Source organism: Helianthus annuus, chromosome 13, assembly GCF_002127325.2.
Source record: "Helianthus annuus cultivar XRQ/B chromosome 13, HanXRQr2.0-SUNRISE, whole genome shotgun sequence".
In the NCBI taxonomy this organism is placed as follows: domain Eukaryota; kingdom Viridiplantae; phylum Streptophyta; class Magnoliopsida; order Asterales; family Asteraceae; genus Helianthus; species Helianthus annuus.
This window is the reverse complement of record NC_035445.2, coordinates 115317709-115334997: the sequence shown is the minus strand read 5'-3', so window position 1 is coordinate 115334997 and position 17289 is coordinate 115317709. Positions and strand designations below refer to the sequence as shown.

At 36.3% G+C, this 17289-nt stretch overlaps 1 protein-coding gene across 1 annotated transcript; it reads left to right on the top strand.

The window, feature by feature from the left end:
* The first annotated feature begins 14831 nt into the window (after positions 1–14831).
* On the top strand, positions 14832–17074 carry LOC110942208 (pentatricopeptide repeat-containing protein At1g79080, chloroplastic). The gene has a single exon (XM_022183954.2). It carries the CDS (start codon positions 15062–15064, stop codon positions 16760–16762), a length of 1701 nt encoding a protein of 566 aa, XP_022039646.1. The 5' UTR covers positions 14832–15061; the 3' UTR covers positions 16763–17074.
* Positions 17075–17289: the final 215 nt, after the last annotated feature.

Here is a 17289-nt window from a genome sequence, read left to right as displayed (position 1 = left end):
ATCCAGACATGATCATATAAGCGATCCAGAACATTAATGACCTAAAAGCGATCCTAGAACAATGACATAAAAGCGATCCATATACAAATAACCTATTCTAGGATTCTGTGTCATCTCTGATCTCCTCAATCTTCATGACTTGATGAAAGACGTAGTCAGCAGACGTAGGTGCACTAACAAACTCCCCCTCGGATGTTGACGGAGTTTTCATCAATGTCTTCATTCCAGTCTGCAATCTACAATCTTCATCAGTCACAATCTGCTTCTGAAATATTTGTCAATCCAAGAATCCTGGTTCTCTATTTCCATCATCAACAAATTTCTTCTCTCTTGAATATTGGCACTGTGTCTTCAGACTCCCCCTCTCACATAGCTGGGATCGTAGTCTGGAATTCAAACTTCATTAGGTTCTAAGATCTTTAACAGGCTCCCATCAGGTTCTGGATTGAAACCTGGCTTTTTAACACCTGCACAATCTCTACCCATCCATAAGTTTCTACAAAGATTAAAACTTTTCAATATTTTTAGAAACTATGACGAACCAATTAGCAATAATGATTTTGCATTCAAGAACATTTCTGGTTTTTATCAAAAACAACTTCATCATTTAACTCTCAAACACTCCCCAAACCAGTTCTTCAAGTTTAGCACTTTGAATTTCGAAAATCAGCATCTCAACATCAATTGTCGAAAATCTTTTTGATTTTTCAAAATTTATGCTAAAACACACTAAAAATATTTTTGGATTTTCAGGAATGAAAGTAAATTCGGAAAATGAAATATTTACAGACAATATTTTTGTGAGTTTGTGCAAGAGGATCATATCAGTTATGAAACATATCACAAACACCGTTAAGCTTGATTACATATTAAGTTCTAAACAATTTACCTAGATTGTCAGTATGTTTGTCCACTTAAATTTTCAACACAAATTTCAATCGATTCGAGATACAATATTAATGTTTTAAAGACTTAACCTTAATTGTGTATCACTCCACTTGAATATACTCCCGTATCCAGATCCCAAATATTCAGTCTTACAGGTGAGTATACCACAGATGATATCTGTAAAGGGGTAATGTGCGAGGGCCGTGAGAGCTCAGGTCGATACTTCTGTATACGCAGAGAGATGACGGCTTCGACTTTTGGTGGGTCCCCTTTAGAGGATCTTTTGTTTCAACAGCAAAGATTACCAATTTTATTGTTTAATCAGTTTGCTGAGGGCGGCGCTTATATTTCAAAGCTTTTTGCAGAAAGTATTATTCGGGGACTAGGTCAGTATTTCCATACAGCAGAAGTCCCGGAATAATACCCCAGATATCACTGAGCATAAAGACCTAGTATCTCAGAACACGGGACCTTTCAAACAAGATTTCGGGGGTTACCCATATATCCAAGAATAGTTACCCACGAATTAAGCAAGTTTGATTTAGGTTTATATCTCGTTTCAATCTACTAAATGTGTGAAAATCTACTGACACATCCACAGTAAGATTGTTTATCACATTTTGACATTACAATTCTTTAGCGTGCTGTGATAGTTCACTGATGTACTATCATTTCCTCTTTTACGCAACAAGACTCATTTTTGATTTTATCATGTTTTTGGCTTTTTCAAATTTTCTGATGTTTTTGGATTTTCTAAAATTCTTACTCCCCCTAAAATTCAAATACATCTAAAGAAAATTGAAAACAAACTGTACAGAACATGACAACTGATATCAAAACACTTCAATTCTCCATCCGTTTGGCTTAAACAATCAGAACTCCCCCTCACAACAAACTATTTTCCCATAATGATTTCAAAACACTTAAGTTTGTTTTAATCAGAATGGTTTTTCCGGAAAATAAGTTTAGTTGTTTTTATCTTTTGTAAAATGGGGTTCAAATCATCACTTTGTTTACCAAATTCTTGAATGATAATTAAATCAAGTCCAATTTAATGACCTTGATTTAACCACTTGTAAGATTTACACCAATCACTACCATACAACCACTTGTAAGTTTAGCAATTCAAGCTCTTCAAACCTGTTTTTCAACCAATTACCATCTTTAGGTTGAATTCTCAAGATGCCGATTCCTACTCCTCGCTTACAAACCTGGGAGTTCCGGCAAGTCCTGCAACTACACAAACAGATTTAGAAAGATGCCGATTCATGATCCACAATACCATCTTGGGATCTCCGGCAAGTCAGGATTTTATTCTTGGAAAAATATATCCACCCAAGCCTGACCATCCTTGGGTGTAACCTCATCATTTTCATCCCTCTTTTCAACCGACCTGTAAACCCATCCTTTGGAAGCATAAAACTCCTGAATGCTTTGTGCCTTACCACTGGCCATTTTTCCAAAGATGCGTTTTACATTGCCGTTGAAAGTTTTTCCAACATCAATTTTCTTCTTGTCTGAATAAAATTGATTTGGAACATCAACTTTTCCGATTTTAGATTTGTAATTGTTAGCATGTAGTGGCGGAAAATTTACATCGTCCACTTTCGGAATTTTCTTTACAACCTTTCCTTCAACACATGGCTCCTCTGATTTTATGGAATCAGATTCATCACCAGAACGGTTACCTGAACCTTTCACAACCCATTTCTGATTTGATTCTTTGGCTATGCGTTTGGAAGCACTCTTTGAAGATTCTCCTTTTTCATAAGTTAAATTCTCAAAGCCTGTAAACTTCCGGGTTGATAGTTCAGTCGTTTCAACAACTTTTACTTTCATTTTTCTCGAGATTTCCTGTTTTGGTCTGAATGTCTTCGGACAATCCTTCGCAAGATGACCAACAGCTTTACACTGAAAACATGATCTCTTTTCAACCTTCTTCAGAACTTCGGTCTTCTTTGGTTCTTCTTGCTTCTTGGCAAGGAATTCCTGATTTGTCTGATTTCTGAATAATTTTTCTTTTTCAGCTTCCGAAGTTTTCCCTGAAACAAAAACATTTTTTTGTTTATAAAATTTTTCATTTTTATAGTTTTTCGGTGGAATAAAACCGAGACCTTTCTTTTTGAAATTACGATTATGGTTTGATTTCTGTTGAAAACTGTAACCACAATTGTAACCCATTTTCTTGTTAATTCTTTGTTGATCTCTTGAAGTGTACTGTTTAGGTTTTCCGTTAAGATTAAAATCTTTTATTTCAGAAATATTAATTTCTGTGATTTTGAAAACCTTTTGAATCATTTCAGTTCTGACACTTCTTATTGGAAAACTTTCATCTGAATATAATTTGTCAGAACCCTTCAAAGTATATGCTACTTTGACTGATTCATCATTCAAATTAGATTTCGAAAGTAAAAACTCTTTGTCGTAAACCCGTTTGTCCTTTTTGACTGTTTGCTTTGACGCACTGGACCCAGACTTTGACTCGGGTTTTGACTCCTCATTGTCATCTTTGTCTAACACCTGATCGACCACACTTTTTATCAACTTTGACTCATGATCAGTGTCTGATGACGTGTACGTGACATCGATACTTTCTGGCAAGTTATCCGACAGCCCAGACTCCCATTTCAGATTGATCGCTTTATTGACTCTTTCTGAATTAGGATTTCGGGGTGAATATCCATTTTCGACCGGGGGCGGACATCTATTGTAGGATACACTCGGTTTCTTACCAGAAGCTTTCACTTTTTCTTCATCTTTTGTCACGGATTTTTCTTCTTCAAAAATCTTCACTTCTTCGAACGTCTTCAAATCTTTCACCACCGGATAAATCCTGTCAACAACAAAAGTAGAACATGAGTAGCTGTCCAATAATTTCTTGACTTTCTCAGTTTCTATCTTTTGTGTCGCTAACTGAAGCTCGAGATCTGCACACTTCTTAATGTTATAATTTGCTGTATCAAGCTGTCTCAGATAAGCTATTTTCAAAGTGTTCATAGCTTCAGCTTGTTCACCATCAGAATCTGTATATTTGTTGATCTCTCTGTTCATTGTATCATACGATTCCTTCAACTTGTGAATGTTGTGCAACAACTCATTGTTCTGCTTTATCAACTTTATCAACGAATCACAATTCATGCATTTTTCTGGGACCATGACCGGTTCAGCCTCTACTTTAATCTCGAATTCAGGAACCTCTTTGACTGTCTTGCTTGAATTTAAAAATCGAGCTCTCCTCAATTTTTCCGCTTTTTCTTCTTCCTTCAATCTCTTCTCCTCTTCAGCCTCCTCTCTGATCTGTCTTCGTCTCTCTTCAGCAGCTTCCATTACTTTTCTGCACCTTTCTGCACATTTCAAATCATAAGCATTAGCAAAGAAAGCATGAGAAGTATTTTTGGCCATAAAATCTTGATCTTGACAAAAATCATCCCAAGTAAATCCTTCAGCCATCTTCTCGTCATTTTGTTCAGCTACACATACTTTGCTTTCTTTTGGAAGATACTTTTCCCAAGTAAAATTATCATACTTTTCCTGACTAACAACACAAGCCTTTTTATCAATCACATCTCTTCCATGAGCTGTTTGTGCCTGATGCTGTGGTGCTGGTTGAGTGATTTGATGATAGATGGCCTTCTTGTGATAATCATTGTTTCCGAAAGGATTCTGGGCACCGGTAGCTTCACGGTTTTTACATTCCCTCTTGAAATGCCCTTTCTCCCTGCAACGAAAACATGTAACTTTAGATTTGTCAAAACCTAAAGCTGAAACATTTGCATCACGAAAATCATCACGGCCAGTAATTTGTTTGAACTTTTCAGCACGTCTCATCACACTCGCCATACACCATTTTATATCCATCAACTCCATTTCTTCAGCATCAATTTGATCGTAATCCTCTTTCGTGAGCATTGGATTACCGATCTTTCCTGCAACAAAACAACTATAAGATTCCAGAATCATCCCTAACAAAGACATTTGGTTTTTAGCAATATCTTCAGAGTAATTTTGATCATTTTCAAGACTCAACACAATGTTACACTGAAGTTTTCTACCACTCTTTGTTACAGAGATGTTAGGATCAAAAGATGAAAATCTTGTGCTGCTGCTTGATCCCTGAGATGTCTTCACTTCAGTAGAATCTTTAACGCTGTAGGCAGTTTCGATCTTAGGTGAAAACTTTGTTGAATCAGTAGCACCATGCTTGTAGTACAGACTGATATCCTGCTCTCCATCGTAGTTCTTCATCCTAGCGATCTTTCTCTGCTCCATCTCTTGTGCTTCTAAATGCTTGATGAAGTCTCCTAGTTTCATCTTTTTGTATTCTTCTTTGTTTGACTTCAGCATCATTAAGAATGTTCCCCAGATTTCATATGGAAGCGCATCTGCAAGTTTTTCAATTAACTCATCAGTATCTTTCTTAACACCCAATTTTGTCATATTTTTCACCAAATTACAATATCTGTCAATAATTTGTTTGGTGGTTTCATTTTTCAATCCCCTAAACAGATCAAATTCCTTTTTCATGAGCGACATTTTGTTTCTTAACATTTCATCACTCCCTGTAAACTTTGCTTCTAACTCTGTCCAAATTGAATATGCAGTTCCGTCATGTTGAAGCAAGATCAGAATATCTTCTTTTATCGCCTGCTGAAGTAGACTCACCATAAGCTTCTCATCTCGATATTTCTTCTTATCCACAGTACTCATTTCCCTAAGTGTTAGTGGAGTACCATTCACAACATTGTCTTTCGTGGGTTTAGTATATGGTACTTCAGTATGTTCCCACGCATCAAGATGATAAGCTTCTACCCAATTTCCGAATCGTTCCGACCACACGTTGTAATCATCAATATCCATGAGTTTCGGTGGTTTTTGAGACGTTCCGGTTTCATTTTCGATCAAAGCACTTTGAGTAATCGAGGTTGGAGTAGCAAAAGCATTATAAAAATCAGTATCCATCTTTCAAATGTTCACTAATTCACAAAGATTTTCAAATTTTTCAATCTGTTCACAAAAGCGGTCCAACGACTTTTAATTTTGAGCGATCCAAGTAAGATGTCGGTTCGAGCGGTCCAAGTAAGATGTCGGTTCGAGCGGTCCAAGTAAGATGTCTGTTCGAGCGGTCCAGGTAAGATGTCTATTCGAGCGATTCACAATCAGTCACAAGAGCGAGTCAATAATAACAGTTCGAGCGGTTCACAAAGGTCAACTCGAGCGGTTCACAATCAAGATTTCGAGCGATTCACACATCAAAATTGATACTTGGAGCGATCCAGACAAACTATTTTGAGCTATCCAGATGATGACATCACCTTTTGAGCGATCCTGAATGTACAAGTCACCTAAAATCTCGGTTTCTACTTCGATTTTAGTTCTGAAAACTTCAAGGATTAGTTAATTCATGATTCCGAGTTTATAGTGTGATTTTGAGCTTGTTTTACCTTGAAAAATTTTGAAAAAGTGAAGAAAGAGTAGAAAATCAGAAGAATATCAGCTAAAATGGCAAGAACTCCTCCTCCTGAGCTCTGATACCACTTGTAGGATCGTGTTCCGACCTATTTGAGTCGTTCAGAGAAGCTCTCGTTCAGATTAAGAGGCGGAAACTAATAATCTGATGCTATTGTAGCCGTATTCACTTTAATATCGCTGTTGTATTGATTTCCAATGCAATTACAAGGTTTCACAGCACTTCGGCAGCACTTCGTGGCTTACCGGAAGAATCTACACCATCCTTTGTGTTGTGGATCGCCCCTAGCTATTTATAGACATCATGGGTCGCTTATATGGCAGTCCATATAAGCGAACCAGACATAATGCCATATAGGCGATCCAGACATGATCATATAAGCGATCCAGAACATTAATGACCTAAAAGCGATCCTAGAACAATGACATAAAAGCGATCCATATACAAATAACCTATTCTAGGATTCTGTGTCATCTCTGATCTCCTCAATCTTCATGACTTGATGAAAGACGTAGTCAGCAGACGTAGGTGCACTAACATTTAGCACCGTGATCACCAACATCAGCCCACGCCCCTATCACCTCCACCAAATGCCGCCATCACCATTACCGCCAACAAATACAAAAACAACAAGAATCAAGCAATAGAGGCCCAAAATGGGGTCAACGGTGTCTAACCATACCTTAGTCGCCGAAAACAACCACGATCGGAGATGATAGGAACTCACCGGAAATAGGATCAATGGTGGCGTCGGAACCCTAGTTGCCTATGTTTCACCAAATATGTCAATATAATGATTGCATGTCACCAGATTTGCCCATATATCGCCACTGACGCTTTTGATGGTGGTGGTTCCGTGGCGGAAGTTGGCGGTAACTGGTGGTAGTTTGGTGGAGCTGTAGAGAGAGAGTATGTGTGTGTGAGAGAGAGAGTGTGTGTGTGGAAGAGTTGAGACACAGTACATGTGTCTGTATATATAATGTTATATGTTTGTTTATATATATTATTTTATGCTTTATGTTTTTTAATCAATGGACTTTTAAGTTAACAAATAGAAAAAGTAAACCAATATTATTAATTTAATATGTGTGCGTTTTTATAACATTAACTTTTTTTATTTATTTTAATGTAAAATAGGTTTTGAACTAAAATGGCAAAAGTATATAACGAAAATGTTAAAAATACCCCTGGTTAAAACTGGGATTTTTGGACGGAGTTAGGCAATGTGATCAAAATTGTAAAAAAAAAATGGAAATCTCAAGGACCCAGAGGAGAAAAAAAACTATGTGGACTAAAATGGCAATTTGAGACAAACCTCAGGGATTAAATGTAACAACTCGCGTTTTTGAAGTCAAAGTACAAGTCAAAGTCAAATTCAAAGTCAAAGGAAGAAAGGATTGCTAAATGCGATCTGTCACTCATTGCTTAACTATTATGTGGAGTAAATGCTAATAATCGCAGTTTATCGCTAATCTATTTAACGCTAATCTCATTGCAATCGTGTCGCAACCTGAATCGCATGTTCTGGATATTGTTTTATGTGTGTGTGTTATCTATGTGTTACTTGTGCATGTTTGATTATATGTTTGTGGTGATTAATCGAAAAAACAATCGTATCTCTATCGCAATGCAATCGCATCGCGAACTGGAAACGCAAGTTTATTTATGTTGATTGAATGTAGGTTATGTTATTTGTGTGGCTATTATTTAAATCTATTGCATCACTTAATCGACACTCGCTTAACCGCATCACAACGCCCAACGCACGAAACGAAACATCGAAACCCAACACACTCGAACCATCCGATTGGATTGCCCTCCGACCGCACACTCACACCGCCTTTCTCACCCTCTCACCTATAAATAGCACCTGTCACATCACTGTTCATGTGATGTGACAGCTCTCGTTCGACCAGCACACTTTTGGCTCTATTTCTCTCGATTCCTCGCGATTCTTGTAAGTTCTTGACTCAAATCTTGTACATTCTTGATCTACACACACTCCTTCATCTTTTTCACCATCAAATCTTAACTTTTAACCATGAAATCGGCTGATTTGGGCTGTTCTAGGATGATGTCATCATGGGTTCTCATGAACTTCAAAGTGTGACCTCATTCCACCAAGAACAACTCAGATCTAAGAGATTTCAACATGTTTAAACACTGATTTCACCTAAATCTAAACATTTTCAAACCGATTTAAACTTCTTTCAACCCTTTTACACTCTTGCACTCAAAACCGATAGAATTGGAGCTCATTCAGGCCTTCCACTCATTCTCTAGTGAAGTGTCGGTCTGAGAACTGATTCTTATCGACGAGATAACCGACTTAGCGGGTTGAACATGAACAACTGTCATGAACAGTTAACTGATCGAATGGGGTGATTCCCATAAGATCGGATGACTTGGACTTGATGGAGGTCCCGTTGTTTAAACACGTTCAAACCGCAAACTTTTCAGACTTAACAAAATTTTGTAAGTTTCAAACGATCAGGTCGCTGAACGGACTGCCGTCCGATCGGATTGCCATCTAATCGAACGACAACCCAATCGGATGACTTATGGGCTCAAATACTTAAACAATTTACAATAAATGTCAACAACCAAACGAATGGTCATCAGATTGGACGACCATCCGATCGAATGACCATCCTACTGTGAACTTTTTTTTGTGAAATGTCTCACTTGGAACGGATCACCATCCGATTGAACGACCATCCATCCGGATGACCGTTCGATCGAACGACTTGAAAGGTAGAGATACTTCTCTCATTTTAAAATGCTACAACGAAAACTTCAAAGACATCACACACAAACACATCCATCCCAAACGAATGATAATCCAACCGAATAGCCATCTGACCGGATGACCATCCGTCCGGATTGTCATCCGATCGAATGGCCCTTCGTTATTCAGTTCACGCGACACCGTTTCACTCACTGTTCATCGCGTATGCTATCGTTCTGTAATCAGGCTAACTTTCCAGCACTCCCTTCAATCCAATCCAAGACTGTGTTTATTTTAAACACGATCTGTGAGTATACTCGAACCCTTTTTGCTTTACGCACTTTTGGGTGCTACATATGTTACCTATTTGAAATCACAATCGACACACAACGCAAACACTTTTATGCGCTGGCCGTTATTGCATGTTATACGTGTTACACGATGAATGCTTGTATGTTATGTTTACACAGTGATTGTTGCCTGCCACCTTAGCAACGATAGTACTATAGTTTGGACTCAGCACCTGTCGTGGACAGGGGTTGTTAAGGGTTTTACTTCACGTGTCACAGTGGTGATATGTGTTGCGCATTCTACAACTCGCAGTCATGTCTGTCCATTTTTCATTGTCGATAACCTACTTGCTTCGCATTATTACGTGTTACACGCTAGTTATGCGTAAACTCGCTTTCGCTACTATATATACTATTAAACTTGTATGCTCACCTTTACACTATGTGTATTGACCTCTATTTTAACGTATGTGACAGATGTTTAAGATGCTAGGATTGCTGGATGATTTGAAATCAAGCTTAGGAGAGTCTAGAAACAAAATAATTAATTCATGAGTTGTCGGAACAACTTTTATTTGTCTTTGAGATACTATGTCTGTAATAATTATTTTGCTGGATATGTTATGGTATGGGGCGTAACTTAAAAATATTTGGTAATATTAGTTGTTATGGATTTCTTCTGGATAATCTGTTTCGCTCAGTGCCGCGCCCGGATGATTCCGCCATCGGTTGGAGTGTGACACTAAAATGGCAATTTACTCTATGGAAAGTGATAACTTTATTGATACCATGGGGGTGTTTGGGATTCATTCTCAAAATATATAAGTTATAAGTTACAAATACTAACTTATCATTCTCAACTTTTCAACACACAAAAACAACTTAAATAAGCTAACCCAAACACTATAAAAACAACTTATTAACTTTTAAGCTAACCCAAATACAATAAAAACAACTTATTAACTTTTATAAGTCAATAAGTTATAATTTCTTCCAAAATAAGCTAACCCAAACAACCTCCATATTTATTTATTTATTTATTTATTTATGATTAAAATGTTAAAATGATCCCTGAGTTTAGGTTACTTTTGTCATTTCAATTCAAAAATAAATTTTTTTGTATCTGGGTCCCTAAGGTTTTATTTATGTTGTCATTTCCATCCAGTTGGCAAAAGTGATATAAACTCAAGGACCATTTTGGCATTTTACTCTTATTTATTTATGACAATCAAACAAAGTTTTGTGTTCGAACTCAAACTTATATCGACACGTAATATACAATAGAGAGTGACAATGAGATATTGTATAAACTTTACATAAAACGTAGGGAAAAAGTGACAACAATAAAACTTTATTAAAAAGAAAAAACTAATTACTAAAAGTCGAAAAATATGGAGGTGTCTTTCAACTCTCTACCTCTAAGGTACAAGAGATACTTTATCATCACATGATATCGATGGCCTTGTACCATAGTTATCTAGAGATTGGTTACTGTATAAGAGAGTAATTTTTCTATATTTGAGTAGGTTATTGTTATAGTTTTCTTAATTTTTAATTTTTTAGAGAATACGTGATTACACATTCAATATAAACCAATAATGAAACTTAAGTGTTTATGCATTATTACATGATTAAATTTGTAATATACGACAATTATAGGTTGATAGGGTTAATGTTTGTATTGCATTCATACTTAATTCATTATTAGACCTAAAATATTAGCCTATATATTATATGTTTGTTTTTTTTATTACAGTTATGGTTAGTAAGTAATCAGTTAGTGAGTTTTCAAGTAATCACGTAGTAATGGTACATATTCAACTATTGTTACGTAATTACGTGTTAATACATAATCACGTAACGTTACACTTATTTCATAACGTTACACTTGTTTTATGAATAATACATGTTACATAATTATGTACCAGAACATAATCACGTAACTTTATAGGTTGTAAAATAAAAAATTTCAAAAATTAAGAAAACGATAGCAATAGCCTACTCAAATTAAAGAGAATGAAATGTTCGTTAATATGGTATAATTTAAAAAAAAAATATTATCGTATGAAAAAGTTATGGTCTTTTGCAAATCGTAAGAAAATGAGTTTATGAGTCACCAATATGGGATCTTACTATTTTGTCCTTCCCCACTTGTTTCACTTATTTTTTCTTATATGGTTTATATATTTTGGTACCACTCAACCTTAACAATTAGATTTGCTTGATCAAAGGCCAAAACTTGCTCCTACACTTGGTACGAATTATGGCTCTTGTATATGATCATTTATCTAGTTATTTGATTAAAGAAAAAAAATAATAAAAATATATATATACATGTGTGTGTATACACACATAAAAATATATCTTTTTCATTAGCTATGTTGTTGTTTTTCATATATGTCTCTTATAGACATGGTGTGGTGATACATATCACCCCTCTATTCATATAAGTATTTAAAAGTATATTAATTTGTCATTATGATTATTTTACTTTTCTATCTTTTGTTACACTTTAACACTTGATACGAATTATGGCTCTTGTATATGATCATTTATCTAGTTATTTGATTAAAGAAAAAAATAATAAAAATATATATACATGTGTGTGTATACACACATAAAAATATATCTTTTTCATTAGCTATGTTGTTGTTTTTCATATATGTCTCTTATAGACATGGTGTGGTGATACATATCACCCCTCTATTCATATAAGTATTTAAAAGTATGTTAATTTGTCATTCAAATAAAAGGTACATTTTATATGATTATTTTACTTTTCTATCTTTTGTTACACTTTAAACTTTTTATTAGGTTTAGCAATTTTAGACACGAAAACGAAAACATAACACATATTTAACAAGTTCGTGTTTGATTGTTGTTATTATTATTATTATTATTATTATTATTATTATTATTATTATTATTATTATTACTACTTTTTATTATTATTATTATTATTATTGTTATTATTATTATTATTATTATTATTATTATTATTATTATTATTAGTTACTGTCATGGGAGATCTTGACTTTGATATTATACTTTCTGAAATATTCCTCCTCTCATGCGCTCCCCTACTAAATCATCTTCTCTTTTGCTAAAGCCCCCGACCCCTGCCCCGGAAACGGGCGGCCGCGAGCCAATACAGAGCCGGTGGTATCAGTGTTTATTAATTTGGCAACGAAAATGAGACGTCATGACCGTCGTTAGAAAATATTTATGAGAGTTAAAACACCAAACTTTTTATATATAATAAGTAGATGGGATAAAACCCAAGTTTTCCATTACAATACATTTGTAGGGATAAACCCTAATTTATTGAAAACAGATATCCTTTTTATTTAGGTAACTTTTATAGCCACATCTTTAAGTCTTCACTTCTCTCTAGCTAACTTCTATTAGCTTCACATTAAGTTACCTGGACGCGTTTTAAAAAGACTGGCGAGTGCATTCCAGTTTAATCAAAACAGTTTTATAACTTTACAACATTAAGATTTACAATGTTTGTATCTATCCAATTATTCAATACAGCATTGCTACTGGGCAACTTTTGTCCCCCGTGCTTGCGGTCATGCTACTATTCGCAATAGTAGCGAGTACCAAGTAATGTATACAAAACCCCACATACTGATGATAATTGTAGAATTACAAAAACTCAATCATTGTAAGTATTTTGATAAATATTTAGGGTTTTGTAAAATATTTGAAACACTGGCTCACAAATGGTGAGAAAAGAGAATGAACTCGCATTGCTGACTTAGAATATATAATAGCTTCCTGATGATTCTCCTGGTTATTATCTATTAAAAGTTAAACAATGCACACGTGTTAGTAAGATAACCCAAATCACATTAGCCATACAACACGAGACAGAACTCCAACGAACTGAGTCAGGCAGAGCCTTGACATGCGTTACGGAGCCCTAGATCAATCGGATAGGGTAACAAATACGTGATCGGGGGTTATAATACTTACAACAAGGCAGGGTTTCGCTTTTTTAGGGGGTATTATTCCCGTAAATTTCGCACTATAATTCAGAGAAAGAAAAGAAATTGAGCGACGATTGAATGAGGCATCGGCCTCCTTTTATAGGGATGACGAGAGGTGGCTCGCGCCCCGCGACGCCCATTCATATCCCCTTCGCGGCCCGCGAGGCTAGTAGGCTAGGCTCTAGCCTTGTCGACTCAACCCACTAGACCCAACACGCACAGGACACGTGGCGCAAAAGGGTGCCGCCTGGTGTCACTGGGTCGCGGCCTGTCGCTACTCGCAAACCCAAGGGGGTCGCGCCCCGCGAGAGGTGGTATTTCTTTGTTTTTATTTGATTTTTATAAATATAAAGGTATTTTAGGGTCGTTTCTCATATACAGGGTATATTAGGAACTTTTAGGGTCGTTTTAAGGAGGTTTTAAGAGGGTTGTTATAATCCTATTAACCATAAGTTTTCATGCCCAATATCTTGCACACATATGAATATTTTAATGGGAAAGGGTGTGGGGCCACCCTTGGGGCCGGTTATGGCATGGGATTTGTAAAAATTTAGAAGTTGTGGGTAGAAAATGTAATTTAGAAAGTTAAATGTGAAGTTAAGTATATTTAATGTATTTTTGATTCTGGACCTACATCTAGGCCCTAAATCTACTACATGCTGAAGCTGTGTTGTCACAGCTTATCTATCCGGTGAGTTTACTAGTCGTTTCGACGCAACGCTTAATGTAATGCACAATGCGATAGTTGAAGTATGAAACATGCATGAATTCATATGTAAAGCAAACAAGCATATAATGTTGACGTTTAAACACATAATTGCAAGAAATAAATAATTATTAAAATAGTACGGAAATTACCGGTTTTGTGCCAGTTGTCACAGTTTTAATTCTAATTACCGTTGTATTTTTTTATTTGGCCTTTTGTCCTTTGTTTTTTTACCTCATCCCCTCAACTTTTATAACTTTTATGACACTTCTTCTGAACTTTTTAAAAACTTTGTAAAATGTTATTTTGAGTCTTTGACCCCTCGAGTTTTTTAAAGTTTCAAGTTTAGCATTTTAAACTTAAAATACACTATTTTCTTATGTGGTTATTTTTTATGTACGTGTCGATATAATTTCAAATTGATTTACGTTATAACGTAATAATTTTTTTTTTCAGAAATGATTCAAGCCAAATATAATACGTTTTCATTTTTATTTTTATGTACATTTTCAATTGTTTTACGTTTTGATTTCAATTTTGTTTGAAAATAAGTCAGATCAAATATAATACGTTTTCATTAAACGGTATAGAATCGAGTTATTTTTTTTGTTTCGTCGCTGCAACGGCTAGTTTGGACGTAAAAACCGGGTAAATCCAAAAGTGTGAGGGGCAGAGTTGTTTTAGATAAAATCCAAGGGTGCAAACTTTAAATTATTCTTTTGTTTAAATATCTTTTTCTAAAGTCAGTCTGATTCTCACCCTCTCAACGATAAGATTTTTCACAGCACCCTCATCGTGTACACAACTCAACCCAGTAGCATCCACCTTCTTCTTCTTCTTCTTCTTCATCAAACCCTAACTTCATCTCGTACGTTCATCTTCATCTCCTATTAATATTCATCTTCATCTTCAAACCCACAATTCACTTCAAAACCACATCATTTATGCACCAAAATCCACAATTTCCATTCAAATCCAACATCATTCATGGCAATTCTACTAAATTCAACACCCCCAATAACAAACCACTCCAAAAACCCTCAAATTCTCCCCCAATTTCACCACTTTCCCGCCAAATTCAGGTTTTCTAGGGTTTTATTAAACTTAACATCCTTAGCATCAACACAAACAGCAGCATTAGCTTCAAAAGAATCAGTGTTCACACTACCTAATTGGAGATCAGGTAAAACAGACTCTAAAACCAAAGATTATAGAATAAATGATGCTTTTTTGTACTTAGAATACATGTTTGGAAAAGGTCATAAACCTGATGTCTACCAAGCTACACAGTTATTATACGATTTATGTAAATCGAAACGCCTCCGAAAAGCAACTAAGGTTATGGAAATGATAGTCGATTCGGGTGGGGTCCCGGATGCGGCTTCGTATAACTTTTTGGTGAGTCAGTTGTGTAAGAGAGGGAATGTTGGGCATGCTATGCAGTTGGTTGAGAAGATGGAGGATCATGGGTATCCGACGCATACTGTTACGTATAATTCGTTGGTTAGAGGGTTGTGTATGCTCGGGAATTTGAATCAGACGTTGTTGTTTATCGATAAGTTGGTTGGGAAAGGGTTGGTGCCTAACGCGTTTACTTATTCGATATTGTTGGAGGCTGCGTATAAGGAGCGAGGGGTGGATGAGGCGATGCGGCTTTTGGATAATATTGTGGCGAAAGGCGGTGAGCCGAATTTGGTGAGTTATAATGTTTTGTTGACCGGGTTGTGTAAGGAGAATCGGACCGATGAGGCATTGTCGTTTTTTCGGGAGTTACCGTCGAAAGGGTTTGCGCCGAATGTTGTGACGTATAACATTTTGTTGAGAAGTTTGTGTCGTGAAGGGCGGTGGGATGAGGCGAACGGGCTTTTGGCTGAAATGGTGGAAGCGCAGTTGTCACCGTCGTTGGTTACGTATAATATATTGATCAGTTCGTTGGCTTTTCACGGTAGAACGGATAACGCGCTCAAGGTTCTTAATGAAATGTCTAAGGGAGAGTTCAAGCCGATTGCGGCTACGTACAATCCGATCATTGCGCGTCTTTGTGAGGAAAAGAAGGTGGAAGATGTAATGAGGTGTCTCGATTTGATGACGTATCGCGGTTGTAGTCCAAACGAGGGAACTTATAACGCGATTGCGGGGCTATGTAAAGTGGGTATGGTACAAGAAGGTTTTTCGATCATTAACAGTTTAAGCAGTAAACAAAACTCGTCGAATCATGACTTTTACAAGAACGTGATATCGGGATTGTGTCGAAAAGGGAATACTTTCCCTGCGTTTCAGCTTCTTTATGAAATGACGAGATACGGGTTTACACCCGATTCGTATACTTACTCGTCGTTGATTAGAGGGTTGTGCTTGGAGGGTTTGTTACATGAAGCAATGGAGGTGTTTAGCATCATTGAAGAAAGTAATTGCAGGGCGGATATCGACAATTTTAACGCGCTTATACTCGGGCTATGCAAATCTCAGAGGACGGATTTGTCTTTGGAGATTTACGATATGATGATAGAGAAAGAGTATATGCCGAACGAGACGACTTATACGATTATCGTTGAAGGGATTGCGCATGAAGGTGAAAGGGAGCTGGCGGCTTTAGTGTTAAGAGAGCTATATTCAAGGCAAGTGATTGGTCGAAGTACGGTAGATAGGCTTCTTATGCAATATGATTTTGAGGATCTCACTGGGTAAATAGCTGCAAAAAAAGAAAAAAAAGTTATAAAACTTTTTGGGGGAAAACAAGCAGATTGAACGGATCAGAGAAAAGTTAAGGCGTTGCTGATCGCATTTGCAGGTGCAGGATGCAGTTTTTTAAGGTTGTTTATCGGGAATTTATTCTTGAAGTTGTTGCTTTTGGCAAGCTTTGAGGCATGCTATATTGCTAATGTTGTTTTGTTCATGCCACATAACTTCACTTATAACCGGCTTTAGGTTTTATAATACAGCATCATCTCTATTGTATATTTTATCTAATATGCTAAAGTGATATCTTTTAAAATGCAACCAGTTCCTGCACTTGTCTTTCATGTCATACCTGTTTTCTATGCTTATGAACTGTGATTCCTTCATGTTGCTTTCAAGGAGGATAAGGGCCGGCAGAGGACCAGTAATGAATGATCAAGTTAATAGGTTGAAGTAATAAACAACCCAACGAAACATCCAAGAAGTGGATGTTAAAGTACCACATGAATCAATGCAAAAGCAGAAAGATTTTAAAT